This window comes from Scyliorhinus torazame, chromosome 4 (assembly GCF_047496885.1).
Source record: "Scyliorhinus torazame isolate Kashiwa2021f chromosome 4, sScyTor2.1, whole genome shotgun sequence".
In the NCBI taxonomy this organism is placed as follows: domain Eukaryota; kingdom Metazoa; phylum Chordata; class Chondrichthyes; order Carcharhiniformes; family Scyliorhinidae; genus Scyliorhinus; species Scyliorhinus torazame.
Window position 1 is genome coordinate 4,875,446 of NC_092710.1, and position 25,133 is coordinate 4,900,578.

The window sequence follows — 25,133 nt, forward strand, 5'->3', positions numbered from 1 at the left end:
GATCAGAAACTGGACTGGGCCCAGCCATCACTGAATTGGAATGGCAATGGTGCAGTGTATTGTTACTAGGTGAATAACATAGGCATTGGGAACGGCTCCACATCGCTGGTTAAAATCCCACCCGAGCAGATGGGGAAAATAGAAATCAATAAAACTCTGCAGTAAAAAGTCTTGACCGTGAAATATTGTCATCAAACCGATCTGGTTCACTTCTGTCCTTCAGGATGAAAAATCTCTCACATTGCAGCTCTCCCTCAGTACTGACCCTCTGACAGTGCAGCACTCCCTCAGTACTGACCCTCTGACAGTGCAGCACTCCCTCAGTACTGACCCTCTGACAGTGCGGCACTCCCTCAGTACTGACCCTCTGACAGTGCGGCACTCCCTCAGTACTGACCCTCTGACACTGCAGCACTCCCTCAGTCCTGACCCTCTGAGAGTGCAGCACTCCCTCAGTACTGACCCACTGACAGTGCGGCACTCCCTCAGTACTGACCCTCTGACAGTGCGGCACTCACTCAGTACTGACCCTCTAACAGTGCGGCACTCCCTCAGTACTGACCCCCTGACAGTGCAGCACAACTCAGCACTGACCCTCTGACAGTGCGGCACTCCCTCAGTACTGACCCTCTGACAGCGCGGCACTCCCTCAGTACTGACCCTCTGACAGTGCAGCACTCCCTCAGTCCTGACCCTCTGACAGTGCTGCACTCCCTCAGTACTGACCCTCTGACAGTGCGGCACTCCCCCAGTACTGACCCTCTGACAGTGCAGCACTCCCTCAGTACTGACCCTCTGACAGTGCAGCACTCCCTCAGTACTGACCCTCTGACAGTGCAGCACTCCCTCAGTACTGACCCTCTGACAGTGCTGCACTCCCTCAGTACTGACCCTCTGACAGTGCGGCACTCCCTCAGCACTGACCCTCTGACAGTGCAGCACTCCCTCAGTACTGACCCTCTGGCAGTGCAGCACTCCCTCAGTACTGACCCTCTGACAGTGCAGCACTCCCTCAGTACTGACCCTCTGACAGTGCAGCACTCCCTCAGTACTGATCCTCTGACAGTGCGGCACTCTCTCAGTACTGACCCTCTGACAGTGCGGCACTCCCTCAGTATTGACCCTCTGACAGTGCAGCACTCTCTCAGTACTGACCCTCTGACAGTGCGGCGCTCCCTCAGTACTGACCCTCTGACAGTGCAGCACTCCCTCAGTACTGACCCTCTGACAGTGCGGGACTCCCTCAGTACTGACCCTCTGACAGTGCAGCACGCCCTCAGTACTGACCCTCTGACAGTGCAGCACTCCCTCAGTACTGACCCTCTGACAGTGAGGCACTCCCTCAGTACTGACCCTCTGACAGTGCGGCACTCCTTCAGTACTGACCCTCTGACAGTGCAGCACTCCCTCAGTACTGACCCTCTGACAGTGCTGCACTCCCTCAGTACTGACCCTCTGGCAGTGCAACACTCTCTCAGTACTGACCCTCTGACAGGGCAGCGCTCCCTCAGTACTGACCCTCTGACAGTGCGGCACTCCCTCAGTACTGACCCTCTGACCGCGCAGCTCTCCCTCAGTACTGACCCTCTGACAGTGCAGCTCTCCCACAGTACTGACCCTCTGACAGTGAAGCTCTCTCTCAGTACTGACCCTCTGACAGTGCAGTGCTCCCTCAGTACTGACCCTCTGACAGTGCGGCACTCCCTCAGTACTGACCCTCTGACAGGGCAGCTCTCCCTCAGTACTGACCCTCTGACAGTGCGGTCCTCCCTCAGTACTGACCCTCTGACAGTGCAGCTCTCTCTCAGTACTTACCCTCTGACAGTGCAGCACTCCCTCAGTACTGACCCTCTGACAGTGCAGCACTCCCTCAGTACTGACCCTCTGACAGTGCGGCACTCCCTCAGTACTGACCCTCTGACAGTGCAGCACTCCCTCAGTACTGACCCTCTGACAGTGCAGCACCTCCTCAGTACTGACCCTCTGACAGTGCAGCACTCCCTCAGTACTGACCCTCTGACAGTGCAGCACTCCCTCAGTACTGACCCTCGACAGTGCAGCACTCCCTCAGTACTGACCCTCGGACAGTGCAGCACTCCCTCAGTACTGACCCTCGGACAGTGCAGCACTCCCTCAGTACTGACCCTCTGACAGTGCAGCACTCGGTCAGTACTGACCCTCTGACAGTGCAGCACTCCCTCAGTACTGACCCTCTGACAGTGCACCACTCCCTCAGTACTGACCCTCTGACAGTGCAGCACTCCCTCAGTACTGACCCTCTGACAGTGCAGCACTCCCTCAGTACTGACCCTCTGACAGTGCAGCACTCCTTCAGTACTGACCCTCTGACAGTGCAGCACTCCCTCAGTACTGACCCTCTGACAGTGCGGCACTCCCTCAGTACTGACTCTCTGACAGTGCGGCACTCCCTCAGTACTGACCCTCTGACAGTGCAGCGCTCCCTCAGTACTGACCCTCTGACAGCGCAGCACTCCCTCAGTACTGACCCTCTGACAGTGCAGCACTCCCTCAGTACTGACCCTCTGACAGTGCAGCACTCCCTCAATACTGACCCCCTGACAGTGCGGCACTCCCTCAGTACTGACCCTCTGACCGCGCGGCATTCCCTCAGTACTGACCCTCTGACAGTGCAGCACTCCCTCAGTACTGACCCTCTGACAGTGCGGCACTCCCTCAGTACTGACCCTCTGACAGTGCAGCGCTCCCTCAGTACTGACCCTCTGACAGTGCAGCAGCCCCTCAGGACTGAACCTCTGACAGTGCAGCGCTCACTCAGTACTGACCCTCTGGCAGTGCAGCACTCCCTCAGTACTGACCCTCTGACAGTGCACACTCCCTCAGTACTGACCCTCTGACCGCGCGGCATTCCCTCAGTACTGACCCTCTGACAGTGCAGCACTCCCTCAGTACTGACCCTCTGACAGTGCGGCACTCCCTCAGTACTGACCCTCTGACAGTGCAGCGCTCCCTCAGTACTGACCCTCTGACAGTGCAGCAGCCCCTCAGGACTGAACCTCTGACAGTGCAGCGCTCACTCAGTACTGACCCTCTGGCAGTGCAGCACTCCCTCAGTACTGACCCTCTGACAGTGCGGCTCTCCCTCAGTACTGACCCTCTGACAGTGCAGCACTCCCTCAGTAGTGACCCTCTGACAGTGCAGCACTCCCTCAGTACTGACCCTCTGACAGTGCAGCACTCCCTCAGTACTGACCCTCTGACATTGCAGCACTCCCTCCGTACTGACCCTCTGACAGTGCAGCACTCCCGGCACTGACAGCGGAGCCAGCAGGCAGGGATCTACCCCCGTACCTGTAGTACAGGGGCCTTACCATAATACCCCTCATATGCAGTGTAGTGTATACAATATAATACAACAGTGGTGACTACCACATTCACCCCTTGTTAAAAATGAGTCCAGCGGGGGTGGTGGAAAACTATTTACATACAGGTTGTCATTAAAATTTCAGAGAAGGTTACAAATTTACACGGTCGGACGCCTTGATCCGTCAGGCATCGGCTTGGTCGTCAGTGACTCCGGGAGCGTGTCGACATCCTCTTCATCCCTGGGTGGGACCAAGGGGAGGACGGATTATCCTGGAGCGGGGGCCGTGGTGGGGTGCTCTGGGGGAAGGGAGAGTGACGCCAGGGTAGAGGGGGGGGGCCAGTTGATGCCAGATCCCTGAGGGAGACTGTGTCTTGGCGGCCGTCGGGGTACGCTATGTAGCCGTACTGCGGGTTGGCGTGAAGCAGCTGTACCCTCTCAACCAACGGGTCCGCCTTGTGGAGCCACACGTGCTTGCGGAGGAGAACGGGTCCTGGAGCTGCCAGCCACGTTGGGAGCGACACCCCGGAGGTGGGCTTCCTGGGGAAGGCAAAGAGACGTTCATGGGGGGGTTTCGTTAGTCGCCGTGCACGGGAGCGACCGAATGGAGTGACGTGCGTCGGGGAGGACCTCCTGCCAGCGGCAGGCCGGGAGATTTCTGGACCGCAGGGCCAGTTGGACGGCCCTCCAGACCGTCCCATTCTCCCTCTCCACCTGCCCGTTTCCCCGGGGGTTGTAGCTGGTCGTCCTGCTCGAGGCAATGCCCCTGTTGAGCAGGTACTGGCGCAGCTCATCGCTCATGAATGAGGATCCCCTGTCGCTGTGGATGTAGGCGGGGAAACCGAACGGAGCGAAGATGGTGCTGAGGGCCTTGATGACGGTGGCAGACGTCATGTCGGGGCATGGGATGGCGAAGGGGAATCGTCGACCACATTGAGGAAATACGTGTGGCGGTCGGTGGAGGGGAAGGGCCCTTTGAAATCCACGCTGAGGCGTTCAAAGGGGCGGGAAGGCTTCACCAGGCGCGCACGGTCCGGCCGGTAGAAGTGCGGTTTGCACTCCGCACAGACCTGGCCGTCTCTGGTGACAGCCCTGACTTCCTCGATGGAGTAGGGCAGGTTGCGGCCTTAATGAAATGATAAAGGCGGGTGACCCCTGGGTGACAGAGATCGTCGTGCAGGGTCCGGAGTCGGTCTACCTGTGCGCTGGCACATGTACCTCAGGATCGGGCATCGGGGGCTCGTTGAGCTTGCCGGGGTGATACAAAATCTCATAATTGTAGGTGGAGAGCTCGATCCTCCACCGCAAGATTTTATCATTTTTGATCTTGCCCCGCTGTCTGTTATCGAACATGAAGGCAACCGACCGTTGTCAGTGAGGAGAGTGAATCTCCTGCCGGCCAGGTAATGCCTCCAGTGCCGCACAGCTTCAACGATGGCTTGGGCCTCCTTTTCGACGGAGGAGTGCCGAATTCCGGAGGCATGCGGGGTGTGGGAAAAGAATGCCACGGGCCTGCCTGCCTGGTTGAGGGTGGCGGCCAGAGCGACGTCTGATGCATCGCTCTCGACTTGGAAGGGGAGCATCTCGTCGACCGCGTGCATCGCGGCCTTGGCAATGTCGGCCTTGATACGGTTGAAGGCCTGGTGGGCCTCAGCCGTCAGGGGGAAACCAGTGGAGTGGATGAGGGGGTGGGCCTTGTCCGCATAGTAGGGACCCACTGGGCGTAGTACAAAAAGAACCCCAGGCATCGTTTGAGGGCCTTGGGGCAGTGGGGGAGGGGGAGATCCATGAGGGGGCGCATACGATCGGGGTCGGGCCCGAGAACTCCGTTCTGAACCACATAGCCAAGTTCGTGCTGAACACGCACTCCTCCTTGTTGTACGTGAGGTTGAGGAGAGTGGCGGTGTGGAGGAATTTGGAAACGTTAGCGTCATGGTCCTGCTGACCATGGCCGCAGGTGGTGACGTTATCGAGGTGCGGGAAAGTGGCCCGCAGCCCGTACCGGTCAACCATTCGGTCCATCTCCCGTTGGAAGGCCGAGACCCCGTTAGTGACGCCAAAGGGAACTCTAAGAAAGTGGTAAAGGCGGCCGTCTGCTTCAAACGCGGTGTATGGGCGGTCCGCCTCGCGGATGGGGAGCTGGTGGTAGGCAGATTTCAGGTCCACTGTGGAGAAGGCCCGGTACTGCGCAACCTGATTGACCATATCAGATATGCGTGGGAGGGGGTACGCGTTGAGCTGCGTGTACCGATTGATGGTCTGGCTGTAGTCCACGACCATCCTGTGTTTCTCCCCAGTCTTAACCACTACCACATGGGCTCTCCAGGGGCCGGACTCCACCGGAGGCGCCCCCCCGGGGGATGGAGACCCCCCCCCCCCCCCCCCCCCCCCCCAACAGGCCGCCCCTCCGACCCTTTGCGCAGAGTTCCCGCCGGCAGCGACGGGGTGTGTACGGAGCTCTGTCATCCCTCACCATTGGGATAAGGAGCTTCTTTTTTATTCCCCTTGGCTAATTCCTGGGAAGGAGCGGGGGGGGGTTAAGGGGGGGGGGTTTCAGACGAGGGAAGATTCAGCAGGCCGGGGGCCGCACCCGTTGGGAGTTTAGAAGGAACGAGGAGATCTCGACAGGGTGGATACTGAGAGGACGTTTCCCCCTCTCGTGGGGGGAGGGGGGAATGGAGAACGAGGGGGGGGGGGCACAGTTTATAAATAAAGGGGTCTCCCGTTGAAGAGGGGGACGAGGAGGAATTCCCTCTCTCGGAGGCTCGGTAGTCTGTGGAAACCTCTCCCTCAGAGAGCGGCGGAGGCTGCGGCCCACCCGATATATTCAAGGCCCGAGTCACAGTGTCGGTCGGCGAGGGGGTCGAGGGTGACGGGGGGGGGGGAGGGGAACAGGCAGCAAAGTGGAGTCGATGTTTGTGAAGGATTGAACTTTACATTGGTTCGACGGACGTTTACTTCCCCCTGTTTCATCGCAGGAGGCAAGGAGCGGTTTACTCTGCACCTGCCTGCTTGAACCTTGCTGCAAGGGCAGGAGCTTCTCCGTGTCCACCCTGCGACTTTGAACACCCCCATCAAGGTCCTCCTCCAAGGGAAGAAGTCCCAATTTCTCCAGTCCACCCGTGACTGAATCCTCCTTGAACCGTTCTCGCAAATCTTTTCTGGGTGCTCATGAATGAGGAGTCCATAACTTTAAGGAATGCCCCAGTCAATGGGAGAAGTTATTTTATTTTAGTCGTTCCTCGTCTTAAATCCTTGGGAGATGGAATGAGGTTTTTCACGGACTGGTTAGGTTAGGTCTGTTAGGTTAGGTCTCAGTGGCCAGGCCTCACTAGCTAGGCCTCAGTGGCTGGGCTTCTGTGGTTGGGCATCAGTGACTGGGCCTCAGTTGCTTGGTGCCCATAGCTAAGCCTCAGTGGCTGAGCCTCAGTGGCTAGGCCTCAGTGGCTGGGCTTCTGTGGCTGGGCTTCTGTGGCTGGGTGTCAGTGACTGAGCCTCAGTGGCATGGCGCCCATGGCTAGGCTTCAGTGGCTGGGCCTCGTTGGCAGGGCCTCAGGACTGGGCCTTATCGGTTAGGCCTCAGTGACTAGAGGTCTCAGTCACTATAGGCCTCAGTGGTTAGGCCACAGTAACTGGACCTTAGTGCCTGGGCCTCAGTCATTCGGCCTCAGTGGCTGGGCCCCAGTGACTAGGCCTCAGTGGCTCAGCCTTATCGGTTAATCCTCAGTGACTATAAGTCTCAGTCACTATAGGACTCAGTGGCTCGGCCACAGTGGTTGGGCCTTAGTCAATAGGCCTCAGTGACTAAGCCCAGTGGCTGGGCCTCAGTCAATCAACCTCAGTGGCTAGGCCTTATTGGTTAAGCCTCAATGACTGGAACAGCTTGTGATGGAGCCCACGAGGGAACAGGCCATTCTGGACTTAGTGTTATGTAATGAGCCAGACTTGATTAAAGATCTTAAAGTAAGGGAACGCTTAGGAGGCAGTGATCATAATATGGTCGAATTCAATCTCCAATTTGAAAGAAAGAAGGTAGAATCAGATGTAAAGGTGTTACAGTTAAATAAAGGTAACTACAGGGGCATGAGGGAGGAACTGACGAAAATCGACTGGGAGCAGAGCCTAGTGGGAAAGACAGTAGAACAGCAATGGCAGGAGTTTCTGGGAGTAATTGAGGACACAGTACAGAGGTTCATCCCAAAGAAAAGAAAGGTTATCAGAGGGGGGATTAGGCAGCCATGGCTGACAAAGGAAGTCAGGGAATGCATCAAAGCAAAAGAGAAAGCCTATAATGTGGCAAAGAGTAGTGGGAAGTCAGAAGATTGGAAAGGCTACAAAAACAAACAGAGGATAACAAAGAGAGAAATAAGGAAAGAGAGGATCAAATATGAAGGTAGGCTAGCCAGTAACATTAGGAATGATAGTCAAAGTTTCTTTAAATACATTAAAAACAAACGGGAGGCAAAAGTTGACATTGGGCCGCTCCAAAATGACGCTGGTAATCTAGTGATGGGAGACAAGGAAATAGCTGAGGAACTAAATAAGTACTTTGCATCAGTCTTCACAGTAGAAGACATGAGTAATATCCCAACAATTCAGGAGAGTCAGGGGGCAGAGTTGAATATGGTAGCCATCACAAAGGAGAAAGTGCGAGATAAACTAAGAGGTCTAAAAATTAATAAATCTCCGGGCCCAGATGGGCTACATCCTAGAGTTCTGAAGGAGATAGCTGAAGAAATAGTGGAGGCGTTAGTTATGATCTTTCAAAAGTCACTGGAGTCAGGGAAAGTCCCAGAGGATTGGAAAATCGCTGTTGTAACCCCCCTGTTCAAGAAGGGAACAAGGAAAAAGATGGAAAATTATAGGCCAATTAGCCTAACCTCGGTTGTTGGCAAGATTCTAGAATCCATTGTTAAGGGTGAGATTTCTAAATTCTTGGAAGTGCAGGGTCGGATTAGGACAAGTCAGCATGGATTTAGTGAGGGGAGGTCGTGCCTGACAAACCTGTTAGAGTTCTTTGAAGAGATAACAAATAGGTTAGACCAAGGAGAGCCAATGGATGTTATCTATCTTGACTTCCAAAAGGCCTTTGATAAGGTGCCTCACGGGAGACTGCTGAGTAAAATAAGGGCCCATGGTATTCGAGGCAAGGTACTAACATGGATTGACGATTGGCTGTCAGGCAGAAGACAGAGAGTTGGGATAAAAGGTTCTTTTTCGGAATGGCAACCGGTGACGAGTGGTGTCCCGCAGGGTTCAGTGTTGGGGCCACAGCTGTTCTCTTTCTATATTAACGATCTAGATGACGGGACTGGGGGCATTCTGGCTAAGTTTGCCGATGATACAAAGATAGGTTGAGGGGCAGGTAGTATGGAGGAGGTGGGGAGGCTGCAGAAAGATTTAGACAGTTTAGGAGAGTGGTCCAAGAAATGGCTGATGAAATTCAACATGGGCAAGTGCGAGGTCTTGCACTTTGGAAAAAAGAATAGAGGCATGGACTATTTTCTAAACGGTGACAAAATTCATAATGCTGAAGTGCAAAGGGACTTGGGAGTCCTAGTCCAGGATTCTCTAAAGGTAAACTTGCAGGTTGAGTCCGTAATTAAGAAAGCAAATGCAATGTTGTCATTCATCTCAAGAGGCTTGAAATATAAAAGCAGGGATGTACTTCTGAAGCTTTATAAAGCATTAGTTAGGCCCCATTTAGAATACTGTGAGCAATTTTGGGCCCCATACCTCAGGAAGGACATACTGGCACTGGAGCGGGCCCAGCGGAGATTCACACGGATGATCCCAGGAATGGTAGGCCTAACATACGATGAACGTCTGAGGATCCTGGGATTATATTCATTGGAGTTTAGGAGGTTGAGGGGAGATCTAATAGAAACTTACAAGATAATGAATGGCTTAGATAGGGTGGACGTAGGGAAGTTGTTTCCATTAGTAGGGGAGACTAGGACCCGGGGACACAGCCTTAGAATAAAAGGGAGTCACTTTAGAACAGAGACGAGGAGAAATTTCTTCAGCCAGAGAGTGGTGGGTCTGTGGAATTCGTTGCCACAGAGGGCGGTGGAGGCCGGGACGTTGAGTGTCTTTAAGACAGAAGTTGATAAATTCTTGATTTCTCGAGGAATTAAGGGCTATGGAGAGAGAACGGGTAAATGGAGTTGAAATCAGCCATGATTGAATGGTGGAGTGGACTCGATGGGCCGAATGGCCTTACATCCGCTCCTATGTCTTATGGTCTTACTATAGGTCTCAATCACTATAGGCCTCAGTGGCTAGGCCACAGTGACTGGGCCTTAATGCCTGGGCATCTGTCTTTGGGCCTCAGTGACTAGGCTTCAGTGGTTAGGCCTCATCAGTGACGTCTCAGTGACTTTAGGCCTCAGTTACTATAGGCCTCAGTGGCCAGGCCTAAGTGGCTGGGCAACAGTGGCTGGGACCTCAGTTGTTATGTCTCACTGGCTAGGCCTCAGTGACTGGGCTTCAGCGACTGGGCCTTCAAGGATGGGCCTCAGTGCATACTTTATTACAATCTTGGACGAGACCCCAACAGTTGCTAGGATACCGGACAGAAAGAAAAATATTTTATTTAACTTGTGAGGCTGTGAGGAACATATTTCTCACTCCAGGGGTGATTACCCGCTGAAATGGGATATGGTATATTAAAGCTAACACAGGATTACAATAACATTAACTCCTCATGCAAGAAAATAGCGTACAATTAACTGATGCTGAAGAATAACAATGAAACGCTAATTCCTCACTGCTATCTTTGTGTGTGTCGGTGTGTGTGTGTCGGTGTTTGTGGGTGTGTGGGGTGTGTGTCGGTGTGTGTGTCTGTCGGTGTGTGTGGGTGTGTGTGTATCGGTGTTTGTGGGTGTGTGTGGGTGTGTGTGTCGGTGTGTGTCTGTTGGTGTGTGTGTGTGTGTCAGTGTGTGGGTGTGTGTATCAGTGTGTGTGTGTGTGTCAGTGTGTGGGTGTGTGTGTGGGTGTGTGTGTGTGTGTGTCGGTGTGTGTGTGTTTATGTGTGTGTGTTTGTGTGTGCCTGTCGGTGTGAGTGTGTGTGTGTCGGTGTGTGTGGGTGTGTGTGTCTGTCGGTGAGTGTCGGTGTGTGTGTGTGTGTGTGTCGGTGTGTGTGTGTGTGTCGGTGTGTCGGTGTGTGTGTGTCGGTGTGTGTGTGTGTGTCGGTGTGTGTGTGAGTGTGTGTGTGTGTGTGTGTCGGTGTGTGTGTGTTGTGTATGTCGGTGCGTGTGTGTGGGTGTGTGTGTGTCGGTGTGTGTGTGTCGGTGTGTGTGTGTGTGTGTCGGTGTGTGTGTGTGTGTATGTCGGTGCGTGTGTGTGTGTCTGTGTGTGTGTGTCGGTGTGTGTGGGTGTGTGTGTCGGTGTGTGGGGGGGGTCGGTGTGTGTGGGTGTGTGTGTGTGTGTCAGTGTGTGTGTGTGTATGTCGGTGCGTGTGTGTGGGTGTGTGTATGGCGGTGCGTGTGTGTGTGTGTCGGTGTGTGTGCGTGGGTCGGTGTGTGTGTGTGTCAGTGTGTGTGTCGGTGCGTGTGTGTGTATGTTGGTGCGTGTGTGTGTCAGTGTGTGTTGGAGTGTGTGTGTGTATGTGTGTGTGTGTCAGTGTGTGTGTGTCAGTGTGTGTTGGAGTGTGTGTGTGTGTGTGTGTCAGTGTGTGTGGGAGTGTGTGTGTGTGGGGGGGGGGTCGGTGTGTGTGTGTGTCAGTGTGTGTGTCGGTGCGTGTGTGTGTATGTTGGTGCGTGTGTGTGTGTGTGTCAGTGTGTGTTGGAGTGTGTGTGTGTGTGGGGGGTCGGTGTGTGTGTGTGTCAGTGTGTGTGTGTGTGGGGGGGGTCGGTGTGTGTGTGTGTCAGTGTGTGTGGGGGGGGTCGGTGTGTGTGTGTGTGTCAGTGTGTGTGGGGGGGGTCGGTGTGTGTGTGTGTCAGTGTGTGTGGGAGTGTGTGTGTGTGTGGGGGGGGGTCGGTGTGTGTGTGTCAGTGTGTGTGGGAGTGTGTGGGTGTGGGGAGTTCAGTGATGCTGGGGCCTACTCACAACAGGGAGCATGCTGGGAAATGGTCAGCATATTAAAACGTCGCCATTTTCTCTGATCTTTTTCTCTGTTTTTGTTCTTTCTGCAGTTACCAAACATGTTTGGCAATCTGAGGTCCACGATCATGTCCCTGATGATCGGGTCATATGCATCGTCCGCTGTCACATTCCCTGGAATTAAGGTGAACCCATGTCTCTCTCTCTCTCTCTCTGTCTGTCTCTCTCTCTCTCTCTGTCAGTCTCTCTCGGTTTCTCTTCCTCTCTCCCTGTCTCTCTTTCTGCCTCTCTCTCTGTCTCTCTCTCTCTCTCTGTCTCTCCCTCTCCAACACTCTTCCTTTCCCTGTCTCTGTCTCTGTTACTCTCTCTCTCGCTGTCTATCTGTCTCTCTCTGTCACGCCCTCTCTCTCTGTCTCCCTCTCTATCTCTCTGTCTCTCTCTCTCTCTCTTTCTCTGCCTCTCTCTCTGTCTGTCTCTCTCTCTCTGTCTCTCTCTCCCTCTCCAACACTCTTCCTTTCCCTGTCTCTGTCTCTGTTACTCTCTCTCTCGCTGTCTTTCTGTCTCTCACTGTCACGCCCTCTCTCTCTGTCTCCCTCTCTATCTCTCTGTCTCTCTCTTTCTTTCTCTCTGTTTCATGCTCCCCCTGTCTCTCACCCTTGTAAGGATCCTCCTTTAATCCCTGTCTATCCCCAGTTTTTTTCCTTTTAATTTCCGCTCTGCTGCTGTTTCAAATTTTGGTGCCTGGACAAAAATTCACCTGTGCCTTTAAGATGGACTTCACCTTTAAGTTAAAAAAAGAAAAAAGAATCCAACATTTTGTGCTGACATTGGTGATGACTCGCCTCGATGGACTTGGCTGTCGGTCAATGAGCTGATTACTTTGCCGGGCTCGTAGCTGATAGTCGGCGCTGATTGGTGTTGACCGTTCCGGAATGTTCTGCCAAGGGCAGGAAGGCTTCATCTGGTTTTTAGTTTCTTTTTGAACTCAGAGCTGAAGGAGGCTCTTTTGAATTTCTCTCTCCCCAGAAGGGGGTAGATCTCTCGCAAACACCCCAGTCGGAGGCTCTTTCTCCTCAGCTATGCTGTTCGACATTGTAGCGGGACTGGGGTTTGAGGGGCGATGAGGAATCTTAAGGATCCAATCCAGCCGGGAGCTGAAAGCAGGGTCAGTTGTTACAACGCCCTTCTTGCAACACTCTGTTCTTCACTCGGAAAGGCCGTCGGGTCATTCTGCTGGAGGTGAGAACAAGTGAGGGTCAGACAGACCTGAGGGGGGGTCCTTCGAGTCAAGGCCGAGGTTAATAAGAGTTAAAGTGAGTGACCGGAGGGAATCCCACAGTCTGGGAATTTGGACTGAATGTTCCAGCCAGAAGATCCTTGTGGTTCTCAATCACTCCACGTCCTGGAGGGACAGTCAACTGGGAAAATAACTTCATCATCCGAAGCAAGGGCACTCATCTTGCATCCCACATTAATCCTCTTTTATTTTTCTCCTCTCCCTCCCTCGGCATGTGTCTGTCTTGTGTGTGTCTCGGTAGAGGGAGAGAGGGGGGGATAGTAGTTAGATGGCCGTTATTCTAATATAATTATTGATAGTTTTATCGCTATTGCTGTTATAAATAAACAGTTGTTATGTTTCACTTACAAATCCAGTGCCTGTAAGTCATTGGAGCAGTCGAGGGCCAAAGATCTCAGAAACTTAACATGAATTATTGGTTAATTCACTTGTGTAGGGACTCTGGGGCCTGTAGGGCTGAAATTGACCGTACACTAGCCCAGGGTGTTGTAACACTCTGTATCTCTCTCTCTCTGTCTCTCTCTTTCTTTCTCTATCCCTTTCTTCTCTCCCTCTGTCTCTCTCGCTTATTCTCTCTCTCTCTCTCTCGCTCTGTCCATCTCTCTCGGTCTTTCTTTCTGTCTCCCTCTGCCTCTCTCCCTCTTTGTCTCCCCCTCTCTCTGTATTTTTCTCTCTCTCTGTCTCTCTCTCTTTCTGTCTCTGTCTCTCTGTGTCTCTTTCTCTCTGCGTGACTACCTTTGTAATTCGTTCTGCCCCTCTCTTCTCTTTCTCTGTCTCATTTTGTCTCTCTCTCTCAGTTTCTTTCTGTCTCTGTCTCTTTGTCTCTCTCGCTCTCTGTGTCTCTCTGTCTTGCTGTCTGTCTCTCTCTGTCTCTCTCTGTTTTTCTCTCTCTGTTTCTCTCTCTATCTCTTTCTGTCTCTCTCGCTGTCACCCTCTCTCTCTCTCCATCTCCCTCTGTCTCTCTCACTGTCTCCCCCTCTTTTCCTGTCTCTCTCTGTCTCGCTCTCTCTCTCTCACTCTCTCTCCTTCTCTCTGTCTCTCTCCCTCTGCCTCTCTCTCTCTTGCTCTCTCTCTGTCTCTCTAACTCTCTCTCTCTCTGTCTGTCTGTCTCTGTCTCTCACTGTCTCTCTCTGGCTCTCTCCCGGTCTCTATCTCTCTCTCTCTCTCTGTCTCTCTCTCTATCCCTCTCACTGCCTCTCTCTATGTCTCGGTCTCTCTCTCTCTCTGCTAGTCTCTGTCTCTCTCCCTCTCTCTCTGTCTCTCTCTCTCCCTCTCGTTGCCTCTCTCTTTCTCTGTCTCTGTGTGTGTCTCTCTCTGTCTGCCTGGCTCTCTGTCTATTTCTCCCTCTCCCGGTGTCCCTCTCTCTGTCTCTGTCTCGCTCTCTGTCGCTCTCACTGTCTCTCTTTCTCTGTCTCTTCTCTCTTCTCTCTGTCTCTCTTGCTGTCTCCCTCTGCCTCTCTCTCTACCTCTCCCTCTGTCTCACTCTCTGTCTTTCTCACTCTGCCACTGTCTAGCTCTGTGTCTCTCCCTCTCTTTCTGTGTCTCTCTCTTTCTGTGTCTCTCTCTTTTTTTCTGTTCCCCCTCTCTCTCTCTCGCTGCCTCATTTTGTCTCTGTGTCTCCCTCTGTCTCTGTCTCTCTCTCTCTCGTTTGTTACGATACCCTGGGTTAGAGCTCGGTCTATTCCACCCCCACATGTCCCAGAGTCACAACGCAAGTGAATTGACCAATAATTATAAAAATACCTGAAGCCTTTGGCCCTTGGCTGTCCAGTAATTACAGTCACTGGGTTTGTAAGTTTAAACGTAGATACTGTTTATTGATAACACGGACTATAATGGAATATGCAGAAATACAACTGGTTAATAGTATTAAGTCCTAATTCCATACTTTAATTTACCCTGCACACACACACACGAAAAACAGAGGGAGGTTCATTAACCACAGACGAGTCTTGTGTAGGGCGCTCTTTCCAAGGGCCGGTGCAGACTCGATGGGCCGAACGGCCTCCTTCAGCACGGTAAATTCTATGAACTCTATAACGGGAACCTAGTTTTAACGCAGAGTAAAAATGGGCGGGGTCCTCCCCTGCCCGTCGGGGCGGGCAACTCCCGGCGCTGAGGAGCGGCGGGAACCACTCCGGCGTCGGGTCGCCCGGAAGGTGCGGAATCCTCCGGGGGCTAGGCCGGCGCCGGAGCGGCTTCCGCCGCGCCGGCTGGCGCGGAAGGGGGCACCGCAGGCGGGCGCGAGTTGGCGCATGCGCAGGGCGGGATCGTCTCCGCGGCCGTTACAGCGGCCGGCGCGGAGGGAGTGCCCCCACGGCACAGGCCCGCCCGCGGATCGGTGGGCCCCGATCGCGGGCCAGGCCAACGTGGGCCCCCCCGGGGCCAGACCCCCCCCCCCGAGTACCCCGGAGGCCGCCCGCAGAGCCAGATCCCGCCGGTAAGTACCTGGTCTAATTTACGCTGGCGGGACCACCCTAACACGGGCGGCCAGCTCGCCCCCGCCAAATCCCCGGCGCCGGAGAATTCGGCAGCCGGAGGGGGCGGGATTCACGCCACCCTCCCCCGCCGCCCCCCCCCCCCCCCCGGCGATTCTCCGGCCCGGCGGCGGGGGGGGGGGGGGGGGGGGGGGGTCAGAGAATCCCGCCCCTGGAGAGGGATAAAAAGACAGGTCCTTGTCTTTCTGTGTCTAAGATTCAAATGCCCCCTGAGGGGCACTGGGAACCGCCCCACAGGGGGTAGGATCCAATTACCACCTGTTACCGGGCACAGTACAACCTTTTGGGCAAATTCACTGGCCAGCAGCCAATCAACCAGACCGGGTCCCAGTCCATCTCTCGCTCTCTCTCTATCTCTGGCGCCATAAAGTCTGAAACTCCTGTTCAAAGTAGTAGCGACCAGCAGAGTGATCCCTCCGCGAATTTCTGAATTCCTCACTCTCTCTACTGCTCGAATGAAAGACGCAAGTCCATTAATCACCCACGGATCAACAATGAAAGGGAATCAACAGGAAGGAACCTAATACTCATTCTTCTCTCCCTGTGTCTCTCTCTCTCTCTCTCCCTCTGACCTTCTCTAGCGCTCTGTTTCATTCTCTCTGTCTCCCTTTCTGGTGGGGTAGCACAGTAACACAGTGGTTAGCACTGTGGCTTCACAGCGCCAGGGTCCCGGGTTTGATTCCCGGCTTGGGTCACTGTCTGTGCAGAGTCTGCGCGTTCTTCCCCGTGTCTGCGTGGGTTTCCTCCGGGTGCTCTGGTTTCCTCCCACAAGTCTCGCAAGACGGGCTGTTAGGTAATTTGGACATTCTGAATTCTCCCTCAGCGTACCCGAACAGGCGCCGGAATGTGGCGACTGGGGGCTTTTCACAGTAACTGCATTGCAGCGTTAATGTAAGCCGAATTGTGACAATAAAGATTATTTAAAAATTATCTGTCTGTCTCTCTCTCTCTCTTTCTCTCTCTCTCTGCCTCTCTGTCTGTGTCTCTCACTGTCTCTCTCTCTGTCTCCCTCTCTGAGTGCGTATCTCTCTCTTTCTGTCTCTCGCTGTCTCTCTCTCTCTCTCTGCCTCTGTCTGTGTCTCTCACTGTCTCTCTCTCTCTGTCTCCCTCTCGGAGTGCGTATCTCTCTCTGTCTCTCGCTGTCTCTCTTTCTCTCTCTCACGGCTCTCTTTCTCTCCTGTCTCTTTCTCTCCCCTCTCTTTCTCTCACTCTCGCTGTCTCTCTCTCTCTCTCTCTCTCTCTCCTCTCGCCCTGTCTCTCTCTCTCTGTCTGCTTCTGGGCGCAACCGAACAGAAAGGTTTCTAAACGTCGCGTGTGGCAGGTTTTTTTGCTGGTTTCGCTACTGAATGACGCTTGGGCCCTGGGGAGATTCTCACAGGTTTAACCCATACTTGGAAATATTCTCATCACTGGGGAGCTGAACTCAGCGATCTGGCCGCCATTTTGAAAGGCTGTCCCGATCTCCAAGTGAACTTAATGGTCCCTCCACACACATGGGCACTAGCCCACACTCCCCCCCTTTCTCCCCCCTCACCCCCCCCCCCCCCCAAGTGGGGACACCCTGCCAAGGCGTCCATGGGGGCCCCTACAACCCTTAGAGGACCCTCCCAACCTCCCAGAGGCGGTCGGCGACTGAGGACGGCCATTTTGTTTGAGGCGAGGGGAAATCCCTTCACTCCCAGCGGCGGTGAACCTTGGGGGGGGGGGGGCTTGCCAACCCCAGAGAATGGCGGGGGCTCAGGCGCCGAGAGCGCTCGAGACTTGAAAGGGCGAGCTTTTTTGGGATGCTGAGGGGGAATTATGGGAAACCATGGCCATCAGCCAAACACGGTCAGGAGTGAGGGAGCCGACCTGTTGACAATGTTACCCTGAGCTAGTGTGCGGTCAACTCCAATCCCACAGACCCCTCCCCCCCCCCCCCCCCCCGAGTCCCAACGCTATTGACCAATAATTCATAAAACATTCGCAGAACCGTTGACCCTTGTCCGTTCCAATCAGTTATAGTTACCAGGTTTGTAAGTTGACGCATAATTCATGTTTATTCACAGCAGAAATAAAGATGAGGGGCAAAATTCTCCGTAATCGGCACGATGTCCGCCGACCGGCGCCCAAAACGGCGCAAATCAGCCCGGCATCGCGCCGCCCCAAAGGTGCGGAATCCTCCGCATCTTGAGGGGCCGAGCCCTCACCTTGAGGGGCTAGGCCCACGGCGGGCTAATTTCATCCCCCGCCAGCTGGCGAGAAAGGCCTTTGGTGCCCCGCCAGCTGGCGCGGAAATGACATTGCCGGGCGGCGCACGCGCGGGAGCGTCAGCGGCCGCTCACGGCATCCCCGCGCGTGCACAGTGGAGGGATCCTCTTCCGCCTCCGCCATGGTGGAGACCGTGGCGAAGGCGGAAGGGAAAGAGTGCCCCCCCGGCACAGTGGTGGGCCCCGATCGCGGGCCAGGCCACCGTGGGGGCACCCCCCCCCGGGGCCAGATCGCCCCGCGCCCCTCCCACCCCCCCCAGGACCCCGGAGACCGCCCGCGCCGCCTTGTCCCGCCGGTAAGGTAAAATAAAGATGATACATGCAAAGGTTATAATGGAAAGTGGCCAGCTAACCTACGAACCCCCATCTACCATTCCACCCTCTACCCAAACGTGAACAAGACAAACAAAGACAGGGGACGGGATTCTGCGGTCCTGAGGCTAAGTCCTCACGCCGTCGGAAACACCGTCGCGTTTCTCGACGGCGTCAACTCGGCCTCAGGATCAGCAATTCCGGCCCCTACAGGGGGCCCAGCAGGGCGCTGGAGCGGACCCACGCCGCTCCAGCTGCTGATCCCGGCGCGAACTGGGCGCATGCGCGGCGGCTCCCTTCAACGCACCGGGCCCGACGCAACATGGGCGCAGGGCTACAGGGGCCCGCGATCGGTGGGCCCCGATCGCGGGCCAGGCCACATTGGAGGCTCCCCCGGGGTCGGACCCCCCCTCCCCGGGAACCCTGTAAACGTAAACAAAACTCCCTTGGCCCAAACTTCTATGATGCTTTGATTACCCCTGTAGCCATAAAGCCTAACTGGTCCTTCAAACCAGAATTTTTCAACAACGTGACTGCACCAGTCACACGCTATCCCAGGATTTTAACCCTTACACCACCAGACACATGTGATATAATCTGAAATTTCTACTTCCGTTCCAAGGGGGAGAGGGTGGGGGCAATACTCAGGGCGTGCGTGGCATCAGGCCACTTCTGCACGAGGCCGGGATTGAAACCTCGGCCTTTCTTGCGTCGTGTGCGTGCGTTTTTTTTGGGGGGGGGTGGTGTTGGTATCATTCAGTGATGGAGATCAGCCTCTCATGGACGTTAGGCCCGATTGAAGCCTCACCTGGGCGTCAGGCCGGGATTGAAGCCTCTCCCGGGCATTAGGCCAGATTGAAGCCTCCCCCGGGCGTTGGGCCGGGATTGAAGCCTCCCCCGGGCGTTAGGCCGGGATTGAAGCCTCCCACGGGCATTAGGCCGGGATTGAAGCCTCCCACGGGCATTAGGCCAGATTGAAGCCTCTCCTGGACGTTATGCCGGATTTAAGCCTCTCCTGGACGTTTGGCCGGGATTGAAGCCTCCCCCGGACTTTAGGCCGAGATTGAAGCCTCTCCCGGGCGTTAAGCCAGGATTTAAGCCTCTCCCGGGCATTAGGCCGAGATTGAAGCCTCTCCTGGGCGTTAGGCCAGGATTGAAGCCTCTCCCGGGCATTAGGCCAGGATTGAAGCCTCCCCTGGGCGTTAGAACAGGTTGAAGCCTGGGCGTTTCTTTGCTGTCTGCCAGATTGGAACTGAAGGCTGCTTTGTTCTTCCTGTAGGTGATCTACGACTTTGGTGTCCCGTTCACTGTCATCATGTACACGTGGGCCGGAATGGCGTGTCTCGTTTTCCTCAACTGTTACATCAACTGGCCGCTGGAGACCTTCCCTGACCCGGAGGAGGCCAATTACACGTAGGTGAAAGGCCCCAGGCCCCAGGGAGTGAGGGCCAGGAGTCACAGAACGCACTGACGTCGCGTTGCCAGCTGCTTGTCACACAGGAAGATCCCAGAATAAGGCAATGACCGGCAAGACTTGAAGGCTGAACAGCCGACAGTGTTGACTTCTCAGTGACAGGGAATGCAGCCAAAAATTTCTCCCGAACAGTATTAGGATCAAGGAGCGAGCACTTTCTTTTGTTGTTGATTAAGGGACAGATATTAGGTTGAACATCTTCAAAATAGTGAACGACAGTGCGGCACTCCCTCAGTACTGACCCTCTGACAGTGCAGCACTCGCTCAGTACTGACCCTCTGACAGAGCGGCACCCCCTCAGTACTGACCGTCTGACAGTGCAGCACTCCCTCAGTACTGACCCTCTGACAGTGCGGCATTCCCTCAGTACTGACCCTCTGACAGTGCGGCCCTCCCTCAGTACTGACCCTCTGATAGTGCGGCCCTCCCTCAGTACTGACCCTCTGACAGTGTGGCACTCCCTCAGTACTGACCCTCTGACAGTGCGGCACTCCCTCAGTACTGACCCTCTGACAGTGCAGCGCTCCCTCAGTACTGACCCTCTGACAGTGCGGCACTCCCTCAATACTGACCCTCTGACAGTGTGGCACTCCCTCAGTACTGACCCTCTGACAGTGCAGCGCTCCCTCAGTACTGACCCTCTGACAGTGCGGCACTCCCTCAGTACTGACCCTCTGACAGTGCAGCGCTCCCTCAGTACTGACCCTCTGACAGTGCAGCGCTCCCTCAGTACTGACCCTCTGACAGTGCGGCACACCCTCAGTACTGACCCTCTGACAGTGCAGCACTCCCTCAGTACTGACCCTCTGACAGTGCGGCACTCCCTCAGTACTGACCCTCTGACAGTGCAGCGCTCCCTCAGTACTGACCCTCTGACAGTGCAGCACTCCCTCAGTACTGACCCTCTGACAGTGCGGCACTCCCTCAGTACTGACCCTCTGACAGTGCAGCACTCCCTCAGTACTGACCCTCTGACAGTGCAGCGCTCCCTCAGTACTGACCCTCTGACAGTGCAGCACTCCCTCAGTACTGACCCTCTGACAGTGCAGCACTCCCTCAGTACTGATCCTCTGACAGTGCGGCACTCCCTCAGTACTGACCCTCTGACAGTGCGGCACTCCCTCAGTACTGACCCTCTGACAGTGCAGCACTCCCTCAGTGCTGACCCTCTGACAGTGAAGCACTCCCTCAGTACTGACCCTCTGACAGTGCGGCACTCCCTCAGTACTGACCCTCTGACAGTGCGGCACTCCCTCAGAACTGACCCTCTGACAGTGCAACACTCCCTCAGTACTGACCCTCTGACAGTGCGGCACTCCCTCAGTACTGACCCTCTGACAGTGCAGCACTCCCTCAGTACTGACCCTCTGACAGTGCAACACTCCCTCAGTATTGACCCTCTGACAGTGCGGCACTGCCTCAGTACTGACCCTCTGACAGTGCGGCACTCCCTCAGTACTGACGCTCTGACAGTGCAGCTCTCCCTCAGTACTGACCCTCTGACAGTGCAACACTCCCTCAGTACTGATGCTCTGACAGTGCAGCTCTCCCTCAGTACTGACCCTCTGACAGTGCAGCACTCCCTCAGTACTGACCCTCTGACAGTGCAGCACTCCCTGAGTACTGACCCTCTGACAGTGCTGCTCTCCCTCAGTACTGACCCTCTGACAGTGCAGCACTCCCTCAGTACTGACCGTCTGACAGTGCAGCACTCCCTCAGTAATGACCCTCTGACAGTGCAGCACTCCCTCAGTACTGACCCTCTGACAGTGCGGCACTCCCTCAGTACTGACCCTCTGACAGTGCAGCACTCCCTCAGTACTGACCCTCTGACAGTGCGGCTCTCCCTCAGTACTGACCCTCTGACAGCGCTGCACTCCCTCAGTACTGACCCTCTGACAGTGCAGCTCTCCCTCAGTACTGACCCTCTGTCAGTGCAGCACTCCCTCAGTACTGACCCTCTGACAGTGCGGCTCTCCCTCAGTACTGACCCTCTGACAGCGCTGCACTCCCTCAGTACTGACCCTCTGACAGTGCAGCTCTCCCTCAGTACTGACCCTCTGTCAGTGCAGCACTCCCTCAGTACTGACCCTCTGTCAGTGCAGCACTCCCTCAGTACTGACCCTCTGTCAGTGCAGCACTCCCTCAGTACTGACCCTCTGACAGTGCAGCACTCCCTCAGTACTGACCCTCTGACAGTGCAACACTCCCTCAGTATTGACCCTCTGACAGTGCGGCACTGCCTCAGTACTGACCCTCTGACAGTGCGGCACTCCCTCAGTACTGACGCTCTGACAGTGCAGCTCTCCCTCAGTACTGACCCTCTGACAGTGCAACACTCCCTCAGTACTGACGCTCTGACAGTGCAGCTCTCCCTCAGTACTGACCCTCTGACAGTGCAGCACTCCCTCAGTACTGACCCTCTGACAGTGCAGCACTCCCTCAGTACTGACCCTCTGACAGTGCTGCTCTCCCTCAGTACTGACCCTCTGACAGTGCAGCACTCCCTCAGTACTGACCGTCTGACAGTGCAGCACTCCCTCAGTAATGACCCTCTGACAGTGCAGCACTCCCTCAGTACTGACCCTCTGACAGTGCGGCACTCCCTCAGTACTGACCCTCTGACAGTGCAGCACTCCCTCAGTACTGACTCTCTGACTGTGCAGCACTCCCTCAGTACTGACCCTCTGACAGTGCGGCTCTCCCTCAGTACTGACCCTCTGACAGCGCTGCACTCCCTCAGTACTGACCCTCTGACAGTGCAGCTCTCCCTCAGTACTGACCCTCTGTCAGTGCAGCACTCCCTCAGTACTGACCCTCTGACAGTGCGGCTCTCCCTCAGTACTGACCCTCTGACAGCGCTGCACTCCCTCAGTACTGACCCTCTGACAGTGCAGCTCTCCCTCAGTACTGACCCTCTGTCAGTGCAGCACTCCCTCAGTACTGACCCTCTGTCAGTGCAGCACTCCCTCAGTACTGACCCTCTGACAGTGCGGCTCTCCCTCAGTACTGACCCTCTGACAGCGCTGCACTCCCTCAGTACTGACCCTCTGACAGTGCAGCTCTCCCTCAGTACTGACCCTCTGTCAGTGCAGCACTCCCTCAGTACTGACCCTCTGTCAGTGCAGCACTCCCTCAGTACTGACCCTCTGACAGTGCGGCACTCCCTCAGTACTGACCCTCTGTCAGTGCAGCACTCCCTCACTGGATGTTTTGCCCCCGGCCCCTTGTCGTTCGACGGCATTCCCGTCGCTGAATCCCCCACAATCCACATCCTGGGGGTTACCATTGATCAGAAACTGAACTGGACCCAGCCACATTAATACTGTGGCTACCAGGGCAGGTCAGAGGCTGGGAATCCTGCGGAGAGTAACTCACCTCCTGACCCCCCACCCCCCCGCAAAGCCTGTCCCCCATCGACAAGGCACAAGTCAGGAGTGTGAGGGAATACTCTCCACTTGCCTGGGTGAGCGCAGCTCCAACAACACTCGAGAAGCTCGACACCATCCAGGACAAAGCAGCCCCGCTTGATTGCTCCCCTTCCACAAACATTCACTCCCCCCCCCCCCCCACCACCACCACCGACGCACAGTGTCAGCCGTGTGTCCCAGCTACAAGATGCACAGCAGGATCTCGCCAAGGTTCCTCAGGCAGCACCTTCCAAACCCACGCCCACCTCCATCGAGAAGGACGAGAGCAGCAGATACCCGGGAACCCCCCCCCACCTGGAGGCTCCCCTCCGAGTCACTCACCCCCCCCGACTGGGAAATATATCGGCCGTTCCTTCACTGTCGCCGGGGCAACATCCTGGGGGCTGACTGTGTTCAGGGGCGCGGGGTTAGTGAGACAGACAGTGTCCTCGAGGAATAGCGTGACTCTCTCTCTCGCTCTCTCACAGGAAGAAGGTGAAGGTCAGTAGCTTTGCTCTGGACCACAAGGTGACGGGCGATCGGTTCTACGAACATGTCAGTAACGTGGGTCAGAGGCTGAGTCACAAAGTGCCCGAGCAAGAGGAGCTGAAACATCTCTCCACCGAGAGTGTCCACAGGAAGAGCAGCCCCAAGAGAGAGGGTAAGGAGCCCGGACTGGTCCCCCCAACACTGACTGTCCACACTCCCAACCTATCCTCACTCCCGTACCCCCACCCTCACTCCCGTACCCCCACCCTCACTCCCGTACCCCCACCCTCACTCCCGTACCCCCACCCTCACTCCCGTACCCCCACCCTCACTCCCGTACCCCCACCCTCACCCTCACTCCCGTCCTCCCCCTCACCCTCACTCCCGTCCTCCCCCACCCTCACTCCCGTCCTCCCTCACCCTCAGTCCCGTCCTCCCCCACCCTCAGTACCGTCCTCCCCCACCCTCACTCCCGTACCCCCACCCTCACTCCCGTACCCCCACCCTCACTCCCGTACCCCCACCTTCACTCCCGTACCCCCACCCTCACTCCCGTACCCCCACCCTCACTCCCGTACCCCCACCCTCACTCCCGTCCTCCCTCACCCTCACTCCCGTACCCCCACCCTCACTACCGTACCCCACCCTCACTCCCGTACCCCCACCCTCACTCCTGTACCCCCACCCTCACCCTCACTCCCGTCCTCCCTCACCCTCACTCCCGTCCTCCCCCACCCTCACTCCCATCCTCCCCCACCCTCACTCCCGTCCTCCCCCACCCTCAGTCCCGTCCTCCCCCACCCTCACTCCCGTACCCCCACCCTCACTCCCGTACCCCCACCCTCACTCCCGTACCCCCACGCTCACTCCCGTACCTCCACCCTCACTCCCGTACCCCCGCCCTCACTCCCGTACCCCCAACCTCACTCCCGTACCCCCACCCTCACTCCCGTACCCCCACCCTCACTCCCGTACCCCCACCCTCACTCCCGTACCCCCACCCTCACTCCCGTACCCCCACCCTCACCCTCACTCCCGTCCTCCCCCTCACCCTCACTCCCGTCCTCACTCCCGTCCTCCCCCACCCTCACTCCCGTACCCCCACCCTCCCCCTCACTCCCGTCCTCCCCCTCACCCTCACTCCCGTACCCCCACCCTCACTCCCGTACCCCCACCCTCACCCTCACTCCCGTACCCCCACCCTCACTCCCGTACCCCCACCCTCACTCCCGTGCCCCCACCCTCACTCCCGTACCCCCACCCTCACTCCCGTACCCCCACCCTCACCCTCACTCCCGTCCTCCCCCTCACCCTCACTCCCGTCCTCCCCCACCCTCACTCCCGTCCTCCCTCACCCTCACTCCCGTCCTCCCTCACCCTCACTCCCGTCCTCCCTCACCCTCACTCCCGTCCTCCCTCACCCTCACTCCCGTCCTCCCCCACCCTCACTCCCGTCCTCCCCCACCCTCACTCCCGTCCTCCCTCACCCTCAGTCCCGTACCCCGACCCTCACTCCCGTCCTCCCTCACACTCACTCCCGTCCTCCCTCACCCTCACTCCCGTCCTCCCCCACCCTCACTCCCGTCCGCCCCCACCCTCACTCCCTTCCGCCTCCACCCTCACTCCCGTCCTCCCTCACCCTGACTCCCGTCCTCCCTCACCCTGACTCCCGTCCTCCCTCACCCTGACTCCCGTCCTCCCTCACCCTGGCTCCCGTCCTCCCTCACCCTCACTCCCGTCCTCCCTCACACTCACTCCCGTCCTCCCTCACACTCACTCCCCTCCTCCCTCACCCTCACTCCCGTCCTCCCTCACCCTCACTCCCGTCCTCCCTCACCCTCACTCCCGTCCTCCCTCACCCTCACTCCCGTCCTCCCTCACCCTCACTCCCGTCCTCCCTCACCCTCACTCCCGTCCTCCCTCACCCTCACTCCCGTCCTCCCTCACCCTCACTCCCGTCCTCCCTCTCCCTCACTCCCGTCCTCCCTCACCCTCACTCCCGTCCTCCCTCACCCTCA

The 25,133-nt window shown here is 56.4% G+C and overlaps 1 protein-coding gene across 3 annotated transcripts in view; it reads left to right on the forward strand.

Moving 5' to 3' along the window:
* The window catches only part of slc43a1b (solute carrier family 43 member 1b), a 193,366-nt gene that overhangs the window by 61,829 nt on the left and 106,404 nt on the right, over window positions 1-25,133 (forward strand). For all 3 annotated transcript variants that reach the window (XM_072498042.1, XM_072498043.1, XM_072498044.1), the window contains exons 6-8: window positions 11,479-11,571; window positions 19,022-19,155; window positions 23,115-23,287. In XM_072498042.1, the coding sequence (XP_072354143.1) occupies window positions 11,479-11,571; window positions 19,022-19,155; window positions 23,115-23,287 (400 nt within the window). The remainder of the gene's footprint in view (window positions 1-11,478; window positions 11,572-19,021; window positions 19,156-23,114; window positions 23,288-25,133) is intronic.